The 21,309-nt window shown below is 40.3% G+C and overlaps 2 protein-coding genes across 14 annotated transcripts in view; one reads left to right on the top strand and one right to left on the bottom strand.

The window, feature by feature from the left end:
• The window catches only part of CEP170 (centrosomal protein 170), a 95,818-nt gene extending 82,654 nt beyond the window's left edge, over window positions 1-13,164 (bottom strand). For 4 of the 10 annotated variants that reach the window (XM_059841456.1, XM_059841450.1, XM_059841454.1 and 1 more), the window contains exon 1: window positions 12,799-13,164. The gene's annotated coding sequence lies outside the window, so the exon portion shown is untranslated. The remainder of the gene's footprint in view (window positions 1-12,798) is intronic. The other 6 variants (XM_059841447.1, XM_059841446.1, XM_059841455.1 and 3 more) reach the window with 4 other exon arrangements.
• SDCCAG8 (SHH signaling and ciliogenesis regulator SDCCAG8) overlaps window positions 12,467-21,309 on the top strand; it is a 104,703-nt gene continuing 95,860 nt past the window's right edge. Inside the window, exons 1-3 of one of the 4 annotated variants that reach the window (XM_059841460.1) lie at window positions 12,467-12,576; window positions 19,784-19,945; window positions 20,053-20,135. In XM_059841460.1, coding sequence (XP_059697443.1) covers window positions 20,091-20,135 — 45 coding nt within the window. In that variant the 5' untranslated portion in view covers window positions 12,467-12,576; window positions 19,784-19,945; window positions 20,053-20,090. Of the gene's footprint in view, window positions 12,577-13,046; window positions 13,083-13,241; window positions 13,626-19,783; window positions 19,946-20,052; window positions 20,136-21,309 lie in introns of those variants that run through there. The other 3 variants (XM_059841459.1, XM_059841458.1, XM_059841457.1) reach the window with 3 other exon arrangements.

A 21,309-nucleotide genomic window follows, 5' to 3' on the forward strand; every position in this document is an offset into this window, starting at 1 on the left:
GGCAATCTTCACTGCCTGAAGAGAGGCAGAGTGTGTGTGCATGCATAAAGCATAAAAATAACTCTGTGCCATAATTATGTTGAGCTACATGGGTACTCTGTGAAGTAATTAACATCAGGACAAGCTTAAAATCAAAATTATTTAAAACTTAGCATGGTAACTCTGATGTAAAGAGATCAGATTTTTTTCCAGCATTTTTCAATATCAGACAAAAACATTAGACTTCATTTTTAGAATGAATCTTTTCCTGATGGGAAGTCCTCTTCCTGGAGATTCATATAAAAACTGAGTAGAAGAAGGCTTAAATGCCTTACATTTCAATTATTTGTTTGGTTCTTTAATCAGAAACCAAATAGTCCAAAAGAAATCTAATCTTGCAGTTTGGAATATGGCATTTCTTTAATGTTTGTCCTCCTATCTCTCTCGTTCCCATGAAATGAGACTGAAAGGTACCAAATGTAACAAACACTTTCTCAATGTATGATCACACAAAAACAGATGTCAAAACAACAGTATTAGAAATTCAGCAAGCCAGAGAGCAGCGTAAGACATTTGCACAAATGCTAAGAATACCCATGCTTTTAATGATCCTTTCCACTTATTGCAAACATTTTAAAAGTAAATTGCTTCCCCACAAAGAAGCTATTCCACATCTGCTTGTGGTGCCTACACACTCCTTTCCTGTGTGCAGCCAACAAAGAGGAATGTAGCTACTAGCATGGTAAGTCTTAATTCTATTTCTTCTGTTATCTCTTATTTACTAAATGTGATTAAACAGTTTAAAGTGAATTATCAAAATAAACTTTCAGAGTGCATATAGAGCTCAACATTTTTATGCAAGAACTTGTTTGAGCAGGTAGATTACAACCCCTCCTCATAATCAGGAGTCCTCACTGCTAGGTAAGCAGACTATTTTCATGTGGACTTTATAAGCCGGTTTAACAATGACTGGGGATTTAAACTTGATTCAGTACACTAGCACATATTTCGCAAAATGCTAAAACAAAAATCTGATTAATTTCAGAATACTTGGAGACCACTGGAAAATGCTTTTATTAGTATCATACAACAAATATATTTAAAGACTATTAAATGAATGTGTGTCTTTCAATAGACAGAAGTCTGGAGGAATCTATGGGAAGAAATCAATATAGATTTTCCATTGTAAGTTTAATAACTTTTCACCTTAAAAAAAAAGGAAAAAAAAAAAAGAGATGTGAAAGGGAAGGCTAAATGGGAAGAACTCCAAACTACACATACTTCTCCAAGCACCAAACCAAACAAGAGGAAGTGATTCTGTAACCCCATTCACCAACAGGGATCAAGTCATGCTTTTTGTATGCACTTTAGTGAACAAGCATGAATGCTTGGACTTTTCTTAGTTTAAGAAGTACCCACACTTATATGGAAGTTACTCATTTTATGTCTCCAACAAAAAGATTATACTTCAAACTCCGTTAAGCTCAGCTGCTGTGTTAAGCAACGCTGACCATGCTGCAACAGTAGAGAAATAATCTTCTGGTTAACCAAAAATATTTTACAACATTTTAAGATAGAACTAAATATGGACAAGAGCATAAGAAGTTGATTAAGACAGACCATTATGAGTTCCATTGTTAAAGGCTGGAACAATTCACATCCTGTATATTCTTTAAATTATTCTATGTTTCATAGAATCTTGGAACGGGTAAGGTTGGAAGAACTTCAAGTGCAATGCTTGGTCGAACCTCTCTGCTCAAGAAGGGTCATCCTAGAGCACATGGCACAGGATTGTGTCAGACAGTTCTTGAGTACCTTCAGTGATGGAGACCAGAACCTCTCCAGGCAATCTGTTCCAGTGTGAGGTGCCTGAACAGCGAAGAAGTTTTTCCTCATGTTCAGGTGGAAGTTCCTGTGCATCAGGGTTTTTCAAAAATGTATTCTCTCTAAAAATGCATTCTTTTCTACAGTTAGCAATTAAAACTCTTACTGAAACCATTTTTAGTTACCTGAGGAAGTTAGGCTTAAGCAAACATTTTGTTTCTACCAATCATTCCTCCCAACAGCAAGCTTTAGAGAGCTGGAGATTTCAGAGTTACAAAGCTTCTAAAAGCTTCAGGAAAATGGAGAGCAGAGCAGAACAAGTTCAAAAGAACAAGTCTGTTGTTCCACTAGAAACACTGTGCTATAAATTCAACAATCCCCAGCTCCTTACAGCCTGCTGGCTGACCTGTGCTCACACGGCTCCTTTGTGTTCTCACTGCCTTTGAAGGGCATTTGCACTCAAGTTATTTTCCCCCACAGAACATTGTGGGAAACAGAACAAGTTATTTTCCCCACACAACAAGAGTGAGCTCATGTGCCTGTTGAGATTCAGTACAGTTTGGGATGCAGGACACATCCCTAAGAAACCAGACATTACTTGTTCTCCCGCGTATGTTTTTCAATTTATCCTAATATGATTGCTTGACTTCAAATCAAAGGCTAAGCGCTTTCCCAATGATGCCACAATTTCAGAAATGGGGTTTCTCTTCCCTTTAGCCTTGACTGCACAAGCCATGTACTACTGCACACTAGAGGGAGGGAGAGAAAAAATACAAACATTCCCTGTACTTGGTCCCCAAGATGAGCAAGTTAAGGGCCACCCCATCCAGGCACAAAAGCATTTTTAACAAAATGAGTGCATTCTCATGGCATTGCAAGATAAACACAAAAGCACCATAATTCATTAAAGAGATGTTTCATTAATGATGGTCCAACTGTGTCCACCAATACATCCACAGAAGTTGAACTATACAGTTAGAAAACAGCTGGTCTAGAATATACCAGTAACTAACAACTTGCAATCTTTTGCAGACAGAAATGCAGCTGAAAAAATAAAAGAATACTCAATAATTATGACAAAACAATTAGTCTTTATCATCTGTATTTTCACTCTAAGTAGAACAACAGAGCTCAAAAGACTGATTTTTATTCAAAATTTATCCTCAACTTCAAAGTGCTTTTCAGATATTTTTGTAGGTTTGGTTAGAGAGAAAGAAAACACATTTTCAGATTCTGCACAGCTTTTAATATTTGGTAAAATTCCAGTGTATGCAGAATTTATGAGAGGGAAGCAGTCTGTGCCTAAGTTTTACTAGCTGAAATGGGGAAGGTAGCTTAATTAAATTTAGAGATATAAATATAAGAACAGTATGGGATGTGAAATTTATAGTGTGGCACCTCTTCCTTATTAGCAGCTCCTGCATACACACTTGTCTTGCAGCAGATCTCAAGAAGCCTGCTTTCTGTGAAGTACCTTGTGTTCCCTGCATCTGCTATGGAACAGGAGTTACTATGCACAATTAATATATACTATCTAATTAATCTATACTGACAACACTAATACACAGATTAAGATACCCTGTCATAACTTGCTTGCATGTCCAGAACTTCACAGTATTGACTTATTTTCAAATCCTAGTGTTGAAGATTCAGTCGACAGGCAAAAGGGCAGTTTTAAGCCTCACCAAATAAATGCTAAAGAGAAGAACCTGCAGTTCCGTATTAGCTCAAGCCATTTCTATGCTGTCAGGATCCCAGCCCTCTTGCCCCACCCCAACCATAAAGTCAGGACTTCTCCCTTTGCCACAGCTGCAGGCCACACGTGCCTGTGCAGCTGAGCTGGGTTATTTCAATGTTCAGCTCGCCACAGAGTAACCCTTGTGCTCTTCTCCACTCCCATAAACAAGTGAATGATGCCCAGAAGCTACACACCAGGATAGGACCAAAGCAAAAGGGGCAAGGCTGCGCAGGTGAGAGTGGCAGAAAAGGGGAGAAGCAGGACCAGGACAGCCAGTAGCAAGCTCTGCTTAGGCTGCTACGAGAACACAAGGCAATTACACCAAATACCCCTAAGCCTCATAGGACTTTTTATATTTAAACAAATCTGTAGGAACTGTAAGGACTATTAATAGAGAATCACAGAATAGCTTGGGTTGGAAGGGACCTCAAAGATCAAAAAGTTCTAATCCCCCTGCCATGGGCAGGACACATTCCACTAGACCAGGTTGCTCAGGTTCCCACCTCGCCTTGAACACCTCCAGGGACGGGACATCCACCACTTCCCTGGGCAACCTGTTCCAGTGCTTCACCATAATTTCTATTCAAATATAAAGTAGATTTTCATATTTATCCATTACAGATTAAAACGACATACTTTCTAAAATGTTTCAGTGTGTAATTTTATTATTTTTTCACTTGCTCAACCATGTTTTATAAGACACCCAATGATCAAATCTTTAGTCTCTCATCTCATGATGCACTAATGCAGTTGGTCTTCTAAATCTGTTTTAGATCAGACATCCCTAATGTGAGTAAGTACCATGAATAGAAAGGAAGAATTCCTATGGAAATAACGATATAAATAAAACAATACATGGACATTATTGAATAATTTTTTGAAGATCAGTGGCATTGTCCCTCAAAAACCACAACAGATAAAAATAGCAAGGCTTAATGCTTTTCTTGGTTTTGCAATAAAACTGTAAAAAGGGAAAGACTCACAAAATCCAAGAACTCAAGGATCTTAACGTCTTTAAACTAGGATTGTCCCACAATGCTGTTTGAATTAATTTTATTAACCATGCAAAAAATAGTAGCATACTTGATAACATTCATGCTTTAAAATGAAATTAAAGGTTCCCATTTGCCTAAACTGGACAACAAATAACTCATGACTTCCTGGTTCACTCTCACGTCTTGATGGTTCAGCCTTTATTTTTACTGCCACATTTCAAATGTGGCACTGTCACATTTCACATTTATTATATGCTATAGTCTGTCCAGACATCAAAAGGAATTAATATTGTTAGACATTCAAGTAAATACCAGCTATATTAGCCAAACCAATTGAAAATGGTTATTGTGTGGGGTACATAAATGAGGTAAGTTAGATTTAAGACCAAAAGCAACATCAGAAACTGGCAGAAAGAAATTTCTCACTTCTTAACACACTAGAACACAAACCCTGATGAATTAAAAAAAAAAAACCTTTAAAACGCTTCAACTACATGCAGGTATTGAAAGGTGATTGAAAGGCTGCATAACTTAGCTCCTTGTTCTGTTACAGTGACCTCCTCAAAGCCAGTAACCAGGCAGCATTTTGAAACAAGCCCCGTGCAATGACAACCCTCCAAGAGTTCAATACAAACCAGACTCTGGAGTATCAGTCTGCCCTAAGGGGGAAGGTGACTGTTGCTATTTGCAGCTTCAACAACACAACACCTAACACATTTAACTTTGACAGTTGCCAATAAAGTGTGCTAAAGAAAATGCAATCAGGCCACAAAAATGGAGAAAAGCAAAGTGTGTTTGTTTAAGGGATGGTAGAAAAATTACACATCCGGTATGCAAGACAATTATGTGTTATTTAGAAGTTTCAAATACTGGAGAAAGTAGTATTTAGTTCAGGAAAATAGAAGAAGACAATATTGGTTAATGACAAGCAATAAACTTCCTACAGCAAGCTAAAGAATATAATGCAACAGAATTATATTGGGCTCTGTGTTGCTGTGTAAAAACAGATCCTGCCATACACAGATGTAATCTGCAGCACCTGAAGATTCACTGACTGCACTAAGATCTGGGGCAGACAGAAACTTACCCATGCTCAAGGAAGCCAAAAATAAAATTCAGAATGAGAAAAAGAGCCAACAAAAATACAGGATATAAAGATTCAGCATCAAGTGGCAAACTATGAGTACAGAAACAATGATACATTTTCTCCAATGGCTACCTTATTTCAAGTATTGTTATTGTCAAACTTAAAAAAGAATTTTAAAAAAGTTTGCAACCATATCTGGGCCTTCAAGTGATTGATTGAATTTATATCCAAGCTTAAGCTCAACTGGACATTTTTGTGCAAACGTATTTTTCCATTGCTTATTATTGGTGTTCTTTTCTTCTAATTTTGTTTTGGTTTTGGGTAGTGTTCTTCTTTTAAATACTTATTCTTTTTCATAATACTCCTACTGACTAATTTCTGTTCTGTGCCAGCAACATTATCTTTCTTACTGTTCTCCAACTATGACAAAAACTGAAGAGAACAAAGCCACACAGTACTATGAACAGAAGAAAAAACAAAACAAAACAACAACAAAAAAAAAGCATGTTCATCAGAAGCCTCATTGCAGCTCCCCATAAAACAACTGGAGAAAATTCTCTCAATCAGGAATCTGTTTTCAGATGAAAAACACTCATATGCTTCCAATCTTCATTTCAGACCTTGAGGAGTTCATGCCTTTTTCTGATATGCCACGTAATATGTATCTGCAGGACTCATATATCTGTGGAGATGCAATTGCACCACTCAGAAGAGCACTGAGCAACAAATAGTTAGGCATAGGATTCCTTGTAATATATTAGGACTGGAGCTTCTCTAAAAGGAGATCACAAGATGAATTTAAAAGCTGTTTAATTAGGATTTAATTCATTAAAAATATGCTACAGAATTTGTGATCAAAATGCTAGAAGTTGAAACTAAAAACACTTACCTAAACAATCAGGCAGGAATTATGGCATACTTAGAACTAATTAATTTCACTAAGGCTGTTCAAGATTCAAGTCTACAATGACTTCATCAAAATAAAGGCTCTACCCAATTATCACCAATCTGGCCCAATAAAATAATCAGCATGATGTTTTAATCACTATGAGAGCATGATGACTGCACAACACTTAGAAGAAAAAGAGTTTTTGAAAAAGACCTTTTATTATGTTTATCAACAAGAACTGTAAAAGTAAAACAAACACAAAATGATCACCAAAGCCAGTATTATCTGTAACATGAAAAAAAATATACAGGTTCCATTAATTCTTATGTCAACAAGTTAATATCGTTCTTCAAAACTCTTTGCTAATGCAAAAGCTAACAAGTTCTGGGCTCTCAGTTGCTCCTTAAAGGCTTCCTGACTAATTTCTGCTTAAAATTAAAGAAATATTTGCAATAGCCAGTGTCACAGTCAAATTAAAGCTAAAATTCAAGCTGTGTTTTTGACTAGCGAATCACCTCAAAAAGTCATTCCTACAAGAAGGGTTTCACCCTTATTTTATCTGACTATACTCCCTGGAAACCAAGTGCAATAAAAAGAAAACATGACCACTTAAAGAAAGAGGAGATGAATGACCAGAAGAGTAATCATCATTATTCTCAAAAAACTGGGACAGCTTTTTTGCAGTAAAACAAATTGTAGAAAACTAAGACTTTAATTATTTAATTAAGCTGATATATTGCTGAACATGAATAAGAAATTAGGTCATTTTTACTGAATTGCCTATTCAAGACTCAGTTGAAGAAATGAAGACCAAGTGGAAGGAACAATCCTTAAGAGAAACTACACCCGACTCAAAAGTTTGAGGCAGAAAATAGATGGGAGGCTAGCAATGCCTCAGCAGAAAGCAAGAAATATTGCTTGCACCCCTTTCAACTCTACCTTGGCACCAGGTTATACCTATACTTGGAGAAAAGAAAATGGGTATAAATCAACAAATGTCCATCTATGTGGCCACTTTAAGGAAGATTCGAAAGGGGGAAAAAAGAGAAGTAAAACCACACTATTACCCTTTAAGAGTTTTCAGATTAGTAAATGACATTGTGAAGTTAAGTAGAATAATTCCTGACATCAAGATTCTTGTGATGATCCAGTTCCATAGGGCTAAATAATCAGCCAGGTTACAGGGTACAGAGAAGAGAAGGTAGGATTAATGAAAGCAGGAAGTATGCTCATAAGAAAACTGAAAAGGTATCATGACACTCTAACTTCCTGAATTTTTCTTCCTAATTCTGAAGTGCAATTCACTTCAAGAAGACAAATAAGACAAAATTGAAAAGGCTTTGGTTTTGAACACAGAATAGAATGCATATTTAGATGGGCAAATATTTGCAAATGAATAGAAAGATCATCAACAAAATTATTTGGGCATGTAATTTTGAGGGAAAAGTTGCAAGTACATCTGATTAAATGCACTGAGTGTATCACTACTTTCAGACCACAATGATTTGCTAATGGATTGATTACAAGTTTTTCGTATGCCACAGCTGAAGACTAACTAAATACCCCATGCACAAAGAAACATCTTGGAAACGCCAGGGAGTGGCACCACTTCTGTTATTATGTCTTTGAAAAGCTCATTAATTGCAGTTCTTCCTGGAAAGAAACAAAATGAGCAGAACCAGAATTTTATTTGGAATGAAGAGCAAAATGAGATCTGGAAAACGCACCACACAGACTTCAGAAGACTCAGCTATTTGTCAAGGACAATACCCTCTTAAGTTTCACTGACTGGATCAGAATATAAAACATTTCAGTTCAAAAGAATGGAAACAAGTAAATAGAGAACTCTATTACAAGAACACCAAACCTTGCAATAAAAGCAGCAAAACCAACCAAAGGAGCAAGAAGGTAAGAGGGCTGCCGTTGTTGGATTTGAGTCAGCTCACTAGACCCACCAGCGGGTGATGCAGAAGCTCTGAAAAGCACCTAGCCAATGAGAAGTCCATTTTTTCACTAGCAATTTATCAGAGGCGAAAAAGAGAAGGAAAAACAAAGCTGGGCTTTGCTGTGCTCACATGTGAAAAATTTATCACATACTATTCAAGGACTAAAAAAAAAAACTATTTTTTAATCTCAGTTTTGAATTTAAAAACCCACCTTTCTCAAAACCCCTACCTACTAGAACCTTCCTACAATTCACAAAACCCACATACTTCAAAACTAGTAAATAGGAGAGACAAAACTATGAAAATACTTGAAACTTTACATCCCAAAATTCCATAAAGGAGAAGAGAAGATACCAACATTAGCCTGGAGCAAAAATCCCGCTTATCCTAGTACAAAGGCCACAATGCTTAACAGAACTACTCGTCCTCCCTTTTTTAACATTTACTTTACAGTGATAAATTTTTTTTCTTCTAGAGATAGATTCTGAATGTTTAGTCTGTGGCTGTGGATATTTTACATATTAAGGACCTCAAATAAAGACCAACAGAACAAACCCACTATCTATCTTAACTTTTTGTTTTCTTGGATTAATACATAACCCACCTCCTGTCTGACCGCAGTAGCCTGCAATAGTGCAAGGGACAGCCAGATAGGACAGTAAAGCAGATTAAATGTATCTATCTTTGCTACTGGAAAAATGAGTATTCCCCTCTTCCTGGCTTGACACTGCTGACCCCATTCTGTAAACTTGCTCTGGCACTCATCTGACTACACAACAAGATAATTCAATTTGCTAATCCAAGGAAGGAAGGGGAAAAAAAAAAAGAGCAAAGCAAAAAGAAAAGAAATAGTGTTCTCCTGGGTTAGTGGAGTGAATTAACTTCTCACGTACTTCGTAAACTACCAGAGTCACTGCAACAAAGCAGTGCAGCCATGCTGTACCATACCCAAAGAGAAGGGAGTAACTGGGAATACTCCACACAGAGCCATTAAGATAGGAGAACAACTAGTCAGCCTCTTTAATATCCACCCCACTCCCTTACTTCTCCCCCATAACCTAAGAGCTGGCAGAACACACTTCAATTTCAGTGGTGCAGCACTGAGTACATTCCCAAACACAGGTCTCCCCACCTGAAATCTAATTACATCAGCAATATACTAAAATATAATTGTGGCTTTTGTTTAAAACCTCTATGACAAGCTGGTTTTGACATAAGATAAAAAATTATATACATACCAATTTAAAATATAAGGGCTTTTGAAGGTGAAACACAATTTTAGCTAAAAAGATCACTCTACCCACAACTGCATCCGTATAATAAAAACAGCCGCCCAGCTTTTTGGTGGTAGAGTCAGAGAAACTAAACTACAAGACAGAACTAAGCATTTGCAATTTATTTTAATATTTTTATGAATGTATAACTGTAGAACAGACACACAGGAAGTTGTTTAAACAACTCTCTTCCCACCCTTATTTGCATGCATTCTGTTACAGTTTAAGTCACCTCATCACATAGTACTTTTCCCCATGACACCTGCCCCATTCAATACCCTAGCTGGACTGTGATCCAGGGAAACATCAGCACTGAGCACTGAAGGCAGCTGCTCTCAGTAGACCAGTCCCTCGAAAATGCATGGATACATGCAAGGATCAATACTAGAACGGAAGACACACAGGCCTTTGGTGAGAGCATTACAAACCTACAGACAATGAAAGGCCCCCACAGGCCCAATCAGTACAGTGAAGATGTGCACCTTAGAGGAGATACTGACATCCAACCTCAGTTCTCAGCTAGAAGACTTAAAGCTCCATGCCACAGTCAGAAACAACTTCCTTTACTCAAATAGCACTCTCTTGGTCACAACACAATCAATTTTTCCACATTATGCATATTCTTCAAATAGGGAGAAGTGCCATTGTGTTCTTTTACAATCTCACAAGAGCTAGAAGCAGAGAGAATTTACTTGTAGAAAACGTCCTATATGCATGTATTCCATATCTGATGCTTCAGTTCAGAATTTTCTAAAGGAAAACCAGAATTTCACAGCTTTTCTTTGCTTTCTAGCTAAAGTAAAAACAATCTGTTGTATCTCAGTTCCATTCTGCCTGCAAAGCTAAGAAAAGCAGTGCTAACATGGAAACTGTCCTGTTAGGAAAATCAAGGAGATACTATGATATCAATACACATTAAATACCTTCTCCCTGCAATGCCAAGAACTGGAAATGGTACTGCAAAATCCACTTCTGCAACTTCTCACTCCTTGGGTTTCATTCCAGGTATTTGACAAAGCTTCCAAGCTCTCACCTACAACTGAACATAGACTTTTCCAGTTCATTTTCATAAGCTGGAGCTTTTCTGGCTTGTATGTTATCACCAGACTTTTTAAGAAATTTTGCTTGTCAAGTCCATTACAGCAGATGAAACTCAATACAGAAATAACCCACTGTTTTTTTCAAAAGTCAGATTAGAGATGGGAAATAGTCATATGTCAAAACCACTCCCCAAACAATGCACTGTCATGCCAAAGTTTGGTAACAACTTAGAAGGTTTCTCTTCAAAAGAATTAAAGAAAGCATTTTAATCTGATCCATTCCAAATAACTTCAAAATTCTTGAGATTTTGACAAAATTCCTTGTATCCCCAGCTGCACTATTCTCTCTATTCAGCCAGCCTCCCTAACCTCCATCAGACAAAGGGAAAATAAAGCCAACAAGAACAGAACATTTACATGAAGGTGAAAAAGTGTTTTACAAAGCGATAAAGAGTGAAGGGAGATTCTTTGCAGTGTTTATGTTTAACTTTTTCCTTGTTAAATAAAATTGAAAGTTGAGGAGTTTCCATATCAGCAGAGTTTAGCAAGACAGACTTCTCAGCATGTCTCAGCATCTGGACATAAAGTAATTCCCAGAGGAAATTAATCATAGGAAATCACAGCATATGTAATCATGTCTCCGTTCAGTTTACAAAAACTGTCCCATCCCACATATCATTTTGCAGATGCAAGCCCAGGGCCAAGAACGCTGTCACAAAGCCTTGAATGGCATTCCAAAGGAGAAAAGATGATCATCGCAGTGCTAGAACAGGCTTTATTCTTTCAAAGTACTTAAATATTTTATGAGTACCTTTGCTTTCACAGGGAAGAAAATAATTTCCTCCAAGTGCAGATCAGTGGATGCTATCTAATCTCCTGTCACAATAACGCAATCCTTATGTACACACAACTCATCAGCATACCATCTACATCTCTTTTTTTTTTTTTTTTTTTTTCCATCAAGCCGCGAGCACTGATGCGCTAATTGTCGGCTTATGCTGAAAAAGCGCTCAGCAGACGGCGGCCAGCGCTGGCAGGCAGCGCACGCCGTGCCCGCCCGGCCCCCGGCCCCATGCCCGGCGGCCGCGGGGCGCAGCGGGGCCCGGGGAGCGCCCCCGCCCCGCCCCTCCCGCCCGCTTCCTCCGCTGCGACGCCGCTTTCTGCTCGAAAATCGCCATCGGGTTTTTGTTAGCGCAGTAACCCGTTCGTCCCCACGGCAGGCGCACAAAGTGGGCCCGGGCTGCTCCTCGCCGCCGAGGACAAAAACCCTGATTTCATGTTTTTCCCGGGAAGGGCCTCGAAAAAAGGAAAAGCTCACGCCTTCGAGAGAATATTTTCGGAAGCAGGGGACCTGACTCGTCGGGTGGAAATACGCAATACGAGAAAAGGCGAAACCCGCAGATTTTTCTCCATCACCCTTTCACAGAAGACATTATTTTAAGGAGACGGGGGGGGAACGCCGCATCACAGGCGAAGGGCGTCACTGATTTTTAAATCCGGAGAAACACGCTGCCTCCAGCCCCGGGGAAGTCAGTGAAAGAAGGTCACCCAAAAAAAATTAAACCTCTGGAAACGTCTCCGCTGGAACCGCGGAAATCCGCCCGCGGGAGAGGAGGCTGCGCAGCCCCGGGGCTGGGTGGGTGTGCCGGGGGCACCCCGCGGGCGGAAAGGGGCAGGGAGACGTGGGCAGCGGGATCCAGCAGCACCAGACGCGGGATGCCGTCCGCGTCCCGCCTCAGGCGAAGCCCCCTGGCACCGGCGATCGCCCCGCACTGACGAGGGGAAAGGGAGGCGGGGGCGCGGAGTAAGCTACGGGCCCGGCGGGGACGGGGGAGGGGGACCGGGCTGTGCCCAGACCGTGCTGCCTCCCCCTCCTCCGGCCGCAGCCCGCCCGGGTCCCGGCGGACGGGTACCTCCTGACACAATAGGCACCGGGCGGACCGCGGCCCCTCTCCCCGTCACGGCTCCCGCCCGACCCGCAGCCCAGGGCGGCAGCGGCAGCAGCAGCAGCACCATCCTCACTCACCCCTCCGAGGAGGCTCGCGCGCCGGGGAGGGGCCGTCGCTAGCGGGTGCTCAGCGAGCCGGCATCCCGCGGGATGCGGGAGCGAGGGCGGAGCGCTCGGTGTCCCTCTGGCAACGGCCCCGGCGTTATTCCCTGCACATAGCGGCGGCTAACGGCACCGCGACACCGCGCCGCACTGCGCACGCGCCGGGGCCCAGCGGCGGCGGGGCCGCATGCGCCTGCGCCGCCCGCAGACAATAGCGCTCCCCGGGTAGCGGGCGATCCCCGCGCGGGCGATGGCGGGAGGTAAACGGCGCTTCCCGCCCCGATCCGCCCCGGCCGTGGCGGGACCGGCGCTGAGCCCTCCGCAAGGCCGAGGGCGTAGGCGGACGGGGTGTGCTGTGCGCAGGCGCGACTGCGGCCGCGATCCACAACAAAGGGGAGACGGGTTGCGGCGACCACCCTTTCCCGGTTGCCGGGGGTGGGCCGTGGGCGGAGACTCTGCCTCCGACGGCGCGGTGCATGCCGGGACTTGTAGTCCCGGCGGAGGCATTCCCGCCGTCGGGAAGCGCGACGGATTCCTGGCGTTGCTAGTCTCAGCTGCGGCGGCAGACGGCAACGGTCGGCCACCAGAAGCCGGAGGGATCCCCGCAGGTGGCTCCTCCGAGAGCCCGACGCGGGAAGGTAGAACGGGTGGAACTACGGTCCCCCAGCCTCGCCGCGGGGAGCCCCCGGTGCCGGGGGACAGCGCCGGCTGCTCCCCGGCGGCCAGCGGCGTCCTGATGCGGGCGCCCCGCGGGGAGCACGCCCTGGAGGAGTCCCTGGATCGGTACCAGAGGCGCCTCCGAGGTGAGCGGCACGGGCGCGGGGTGCGACCGGGCCGCCCCCGCCGCCGCCCGGGTCTGTGGCTGCCCCCGCCCCGCGGAGCGCCCCGGCCGGGCTGGGACGGGCGCGCAGCGGGAAAGTTGCGCCTTGCTGTTCCCACACCCAATGGCAGGCGCCGTTCTTGCTGTGACACGGCTCGGGCAAGACCGCTGCTGCTTCGGGGGCGGTTCTGGTTCGTGTTGGGGTTTTGGCCATCCTTGAAGCATCGGATTCTAGTCGTGGTAAAGATAGGCGTACAAATGGTTTCTAATGAGAGTGGTTGTTTCCCGTGTCAGCGAGTGCTTGCATACCTGCCGCTTTGTCCATGAAGCGTGGTGTATAGCCTGACAGAGAGTACTGAATCTGTCAGCCGTGACACCTGGGCTTGCCAGCCTTCAGACTGCCAGTAGCTGGGCAAAGTAAATGTCCGAATTCTGAAGAAAGCCAGTGGATATTTTGTGGGTATTCAAACCTATTGCTGCGAAAAGTTGTGTTCTGAGCACAGCACCCCCACATGGCCTGTTGGGATGTTTCCTGTCCCTTAGGAAACAACATTACCAAAAAGAAGAAAGAAACAAGGGTAAAACAATGGAAACGTATTCAAATAGCTACTTGATTCTCCGCAAATATTTTTTTACTTCCTTCTCAAAGGAGCATCAGTTCCTTACATAAGCAATAGATCTCTTTTGTTCCACAAGACAGAACTTCGAGGAATAATTTCTATTTACTTTTTCTGTAGATGAAATGGGCATGGTAATGCTACTTGACACTTGCATTTAACAGTTATTGCAGAACAGTTAGGATGACAAATATCAGGGCTGTTTAACTGTGTGTAAGAAAGACTGCTAGAGCTGACCATATCTAATGGATATGTTGGATGCATGTATTATCTTCATACAACTTATTTTCATTTTGTCTTTTTCTGACTGGATCCCTGCTTTGGATCCGTTATATTTGTTAAATAATTTCATTACCTGAATTTCTGGTGAGCCTTTGCCCTTTACATTCTTGGAAACAAGAATTTTCTTTTCATATAATGCCAAGGTAGTTTTGATTTCATACATCTGGGGGTGCCTCTCATGTAGAAATCAATATGATGATGCACAAACAGCCCCAATACAGGAGCGATATAACCTGAGTTCCATTGTGTTTCTCAAAGAACCTCTTTCTTTCTCAGTGATGAAGAATTTTTAACTCCTTTGAGCTGTACAGCATTTTCCACATCTTTACTACCGGTGTTAGGAATTTACTGTAGGACAAATAAGTCATCATTACTCTCAAAGCTGTCAAATCTAATGCTTTTCCTATTTTTCTTATATCGTTATACAGCTTGAGATTTTTCTCCCCATAGGGATGACCTTGTCATCCAGGTCCTGCAATTTTAGGTGGCATGCTTTGGGCATAATTTAATGTTTTTGAAATGAAGCATTCTTACCTGCCTGTAATGCTTGACATTATCTGGATGCAGGCTGAGCTCATGGCAAAAGGTTTTCATGGCCCATGCTGGACACCAGAAGAACTACTTTACAGACTTACTCAGTTTGATGGAAGGGTGGATAAGTTCCCAAAGAGCAACTGATTATTTCAGTGCAGTGTCCTTTGTTGCAAATGGAAATCCCTCAGAAGATAGGGAGCCTGCGTGTTCAGTAAACTGAGTCTGGTGGCCAGAGGACAGAAAGCTGGACCAAAAAAATCTGATTAAGACCTAACTGGTCTTACAGCTCAACAGAGAAGCTTTGATAAATAACAAAGGTTTTATAATATAGCTTTTCCTGACCTTGTATAATGAAAGTCTTTAATGCTATGTGTAGCACTAAGTTAAGAGGGTGGTGTTTGTACAGTTGGGGTTATTGGGTTATTGCGTAAACTTCCATGTATTTGAGACAATTTCAAATGAACCTTAAAAACTTTAGGTGATAATATTTCTAATAAAAAGTTTTCAAGGGAGTAGAAGTATTTTGTAAATGAGAGTAAGCAGTGAGCTGCTGTATTCATATTAATAACTGAAAATTGACAGGCATAATGTGAATGTCCAATGGGCCTTCTACTACACCATTGCCAAGAGCAGAATGTGATGCCTTCCTGTGACTTTCCTCTTTTCTCTTAACAGCAGTAAATTGGGAGTACTGTTTAGAGTCCAGTTCTTTGTTTCTAGCATATTTCTGGTTTCTTGAACAGAGAACTATTAGCTTCTATTTTTATGTTGAGTTTTCTGCCTCTTGAGTAAAGAGTCCTGGCTCACTGTTGGACTTGAGACAGTATAAGAGCAGGAGCAAAGGAGGGGCACACAATCCTTTTTAGGATTGTTACTGAGCCTGATACACTTGTCTACCTCAAGTCTGTCTTAGGATATTGTAGAAAATACATTTTGTATTCCACTGCATTGCTGAGTGCAGTGTCCTACATAATTTCAGAGATGCAAACCCTAAGAGAAACAGATGACAAGATAAGACTTTTCTGAATAAAGTTTCATTTTGTGGTTGTTTTATGTGGTTCCAAAAATAAAACAGGAGAGATGGGAAGTCAAAGCCATCTTAGGAAAAGTGAGTATGTGGCCCAGTTTCTATCACACTGTTAGCTGTCACACTGAAGCAGCTTAGAGTTACATTCCTAATGGTTTTTTGCTTAGGCTTTTTATTTTTCTTTGGCAGGTGTTTCTAGGTATTCTTCTGAACTTAAAATGTTCTTTTAAGGGTGGAGAATCTGCCACAATGAACTTGGCAATGAGACTTTCACATGTGAGGGTTTCTATAACTTAGGCAAATGCTTTATGCTCTGCAGAAAGGGCTGGTGTAGGAACTTGTGACAATGACTGCTGCAGCTGTGCTTTTAAAGATGATAGCTTGGTAAAAGTTATGCTGAAAACTACCTATTTCTCATTAAAAAAGAGACCAAGAGACCAAATCAGAAGGATTCATTATTTTGGAACAGCTGAGCATTTCAAAACATCTTGGGATCTTTTGAGGCCTGACTGATGAACAGCCTGGTATTGCTCATTGCTGCATGTAAAATCCTAGCAGCACAGGTAGTGATAGACAGGATACTTTTAGTCTCAAAACTGCCATATAGTATGTTACTTCCACAGTAACATGCCTGTGTTTGGCAGCCAAGAAAGAAGAGCTGAATGTCAGAATGGGAAGTAAAGTAAGTTTCAAGATGTGCTAAACACAAAAAACCCTATAACCAAATTCTCAGTTTCAGTATTTTTCAGCAGTTACTTGACTGAAAAGATATATGGTATAATATTTTAGTTTTTTAGCTGTCAATGGAAGCAAATGTTGATCTAATTTTGGACAGGAAGGTTTTCTTTAAATGGCTATAATCTTTCTGCTTTCACTACTGTGTCTAATTGTCTAATTTATCAGTTACTATTTCACAAAAAGTCTACTGTGATTTGCTTTGGGTTTTTTTAAGATCTAAAGAATCAGTGTAATTCCTTCTCTAATTTTCTAAGGCTGTTTGCTGATTGGGAACCATAATGGCAAGTGATGCCATTTGTTGAATTTATAGCCAGTAACTTCATGTTCTTGTAGGCATTATTAGAACTGGACTGTTAGGTTTGGGTGACAACTTTTTCATGGAGTTGCCATTTGTTTTCTTCAATTTATGCTGCTTAATTATTCTACCAGCTGGAGTTATTTTCCATGCCTTTCAGGCAATTCTCTTGTTTTGGATGATTGATTCTTTTGCATAGAGTATTTTCTATGGCATTTCCAAGTCCATGAATGAGGTAGCTTTGGTGTTTTCATTTAAAGGAGTACTCTTTAAAAAAAGAGTTCTGTGCAGTCAGTGCCTGAGAAAACATCTCTTGTTTAGGCAATGCTAAACTGGTTCAATGCCTTCTGGGTTTTTTTTTTCCTGTTTTGACTTCAATGTCAAATTGTTGTTACACTGATTTTCTTTTTTTTTTTTTTTTTAATGTATTGAGTTTGATCCATCAGATTTGGGTGCTAGCTTGTCATTTTTCATAATCGTCTCAGATCCTTTGAACACTGAAAACCAAAGGGCTTAATAGTAAGTTGGGTTTTTTTTTAAGTTGCAATCCACATTAGTCCAAATTCAATTATATCATCAGCTGTTTCAATAGGAAATAGCACTTCAGTGATGTTTTAGCATAGAACAGGAATACATGTTTGGATTTTATTTGTAGAGTCTTGTTAAGACATCGAAAAGACAGGTGCTGATTGATTTTGATATGCAAATCATAGTGCTGCATGTGAGCAGGTTTTGAAGTATGTTTTCACTGAGGCCATGTTTCTATAAAACGAACTATTGCGGGAGTAGCTTAACTGAAACAGATTGAATTGGGGAGACTTAAAAATTAATTGCTTCTAAATTAATAAAAAATTAATCATGTTCCTTGATGTCCTATAGTTTGCATCCACAGTGTTTTTTTAAGATTTCTTTCATATTTAAAAAGAATATTTTTACATTGTAAGAAACAACAAATATGGTCTTTCCACTCTTTGGTATATTGTCTTTTATCCTAATGCCCAAAATTATGTTCCTTACTTTGGAAATAAAAAATACTGTAATGTATTTATTCTGTTTTAGGCATCCAGTTCAACTCTTACTTCAGTAAGTGTTGGATCTCTTGTATCTGGTGAATGTAAAGCCCCACCACTGGGACCTCCAAATTCCTGGTTTCCCAGTGGAGTGTTTTGCCTATGACAGCAACATTAGTAATTTGGAAATAGGCAAGCTTTTGGGAAATTTAAGGAAATACTTGATGACACTTTCCAGAATATGATGACATTATTTCAGAGGCAGGAAAGTGTAGTCAAAAAAAATAATTGGCATCAGCGTGCCATTGATAATGGTTTTATTGTGTTTCACTACTACTGGCCTGTATGTTTATGGGGAAAGAGGACAGAGTGTAAGAAGATCTCTGTCATCTTTGTGAATGAAGTAATAGCTTGGAATTCAGAAGCTGTAATACTATGAAGAGAGAGAAGTTCTGAGAAAACCAATATATATAGGCTTGGTTGGTTCTGGTTTGGTTTGTTTTGTTGTTTGTCCCTTGGCTAGGGAGCAAATACTGGTACTCTGGGGTTCTCTGGCAGACATCTACAGGGAATGGGGAAATGAAGGAACTTTAATGCTCTCAGATGACACACCACATGACAACTTAAATGACATTGAACACTTCTTGGCAACAAATGGTTGCAACATAGTTTGCTGAATATCTAAGCCATTGCATCAGCAAGATACTTCTGCCATTTCTCCATTAGCTCTTCCTCCCTCATCGCATCCTGGAATGCTCAAGAAAGGGTGAAGAGCTTAAGTATGCCAAAAGTGAAATATTTGACCTAAACCCTTCTTTTCTGAGTCATTGCCTTGTAAATGGTATTTGGGTTTGTTTTACAAAATTTTGTCTGTTTAAAATATGCTTATGATTTTCGTGAAGTCAGCTGAATCAAATAAAAAAATAAGAAAGGAATATAAGGAAAAAATATATTGAACATTAGATAAGACCTTTACTGTATCATCTGTCAGTAAGTCAGTTCTTGAAAATATTTATATTTATGTGGATAGAGGTTTTCTGTTGTGTTTGTTGGGTCTTTTTTCTAGAATAGTTTGTGTTGTTATTTATTTTTCACACTGTTCAGAAGTCATTGGTCTTTATTAAATAACTGTTTTATGGTGGCTTGGTTTGCTGAGTTATTACTTCATTTACTCAGATATTTGTTTCATTGTGTGACATGTTGCTTTGTAATAATGTGTGATGGTATCACTAAAGTGAAAAAAACATTTTTCTTGGTTTCCAGTCCTGCATACTGTAGAAAATGTACCATGAGTTTTAGGTTTATTGAAAAGTATGAAAGCTTGGAAATATTTTAGGATCAAGTATATTATTACTTGTGCTACTGCAGAGTCCTAATGTATTGAGGGGTTAAGATGCTATGTATAGCTTTTCTCTGAAATATTAGTATTTAGTAAATATTTTGCAAATATGGTAGGTTTTTTGGCTGTTTGCATTAGCTAATTGTTTCCAGTGGCTGAGTTTAGGTCAGGTAGTCAAGCCAGACACATGCTGAATGCTTGTAGTGCTCTCATGTTTTTTCCCATTTAAAATATCAGCCAGTAAATCCTTTCTTTTATGTTGTTTTTGGTAGCTAATGATGTGGTTGGGTTTTTTTCAGAACGTGCCAGTGAAAGCATCTCTCAACTGAAACATGCCTTGGCAAAAGGTGATGGCACTGGATTTGACCAGTCCTCTGTGGATGGGGACAGTGACAATGCAGACAGGGCCAGTGATGACTGTGGGACTGCAGCCAGTCAGGAACTGCAGCACAGTAATGCAGGTAAGATTGCTCTGAAAGCAAATGGTTTAAACATTGTTAGGAATTACAGTAATTTCAATTTTAAAAGTAATTATTTATTGGTTATAATGTTTTTTATCTCTTCCTAGTTAACCAGCTTAAAATTTTGTTGCAACACCAAGAAAGAATGGAAAGTGAAGAGTGTCCCTCAAGAAGGAAGAATTCATTCCATGTAAGTTTCTTCTGGTTTCATTTGTGTTGTTTGAATAAATGTCATGTATGTTGATTTTATAGTATAAAGAGAAAAAAAGAAACCTTGAATCATTTTAACAGTCTTAAATATGGGAGCTTCCTGAGGCTATGACCAGAACTTGGTATCCTTATGACCATAATGGGAGAAAAAGGAATCTGTAATACAGGGTTTATACTTTTCTCCTCTTTTTGTTGGCCATGTAGTGTGGTCGTCCATCCTTTTTGTTTTGAAAACACTTGGCATAGATAACAAGGAAAAATTTCTGAAAAACAGCCTCTTTTTTCCTTTGACTGTACATTAAGGATTCTAAGTGTCCTTCTTATGCTTTAACTATGCTTTTTCTTGAAAGAGTTAGAGATGTTTCATGCACAAACAGATTTTGTAGTTCTCTGCCAAAATGCAGTGGTCTCTGTCAAAGTTTGTTTACTCCCTTACAAGGGCTTCTCAGATGCTGCTTCATTGAAGCAGAGCTGCACCACAGTATGTGTGATGCACCATTCAGTTACAGAGCAGCTGTGAGTTGCTAGAATCTCCACAGAAAAATAATTCAAAGGCACTGCTGCAGTTTTATCTTTTGATGGCTGACACTGAATATTTTTGGTTTATACTAAGCAAGACAAGCAGCTCTTTGCTGTCAAAGTTAACAGCAGAATAATCTAAAACCTGTATTCCTGCTGTGTTGCTTTCAGCCTGTGTAATGAGCATAGCTCTGCTGTTCTGATGTTAAGGAGTTTTATTTAAAGTTAACTTTATTGAGTGTTCTAAGATCCATGAGTTTAGTATGGTTGCCCTGCCAGGTATTTTGCCTCATAATGGCATGGGAAAGAGTTAGTGTTTTGTAGCTCAAGGGATTGATGGATCATTGGATGACTTTGGCATGACATAAATCGGTATCAGTTTGTATTTAGCCTTGGAAGGGAGGAAAGGAATCTTTTATTCCATCTTTGGTGAAGTTTTCTACTCACATTGGTAAGTTTTACTAGAGTGGAGAATTTAAAAAATAGAATACTTTTATCTAAGAAACTTGGGATAGTGCTTTCAGGGAGTGGATCAAAGGATGGAGGAATAAACAGAGAAAAAATGGGAATTTACTGTATTGGTACAGTATTGCCCCATTTTTTTCTCTTCAAGAGTCTGGTGAGAGACATTCTGT

Source organism: Haemorhous mexicanus, chromosome 3 (genome assembly GCF_027477595.1).
Source record: "Haemorhous mexicanus isolate bHaeMex1 chromosome 3, bHaeMex1.pri, whole genome shotgun sequence".
Taxonomy (NCBI): Eukaryota; Metazoa; Chordata; class Aves; order Passeriformes; family Fringillidae; genus Haemorhous; species Haemorhous mexicanus.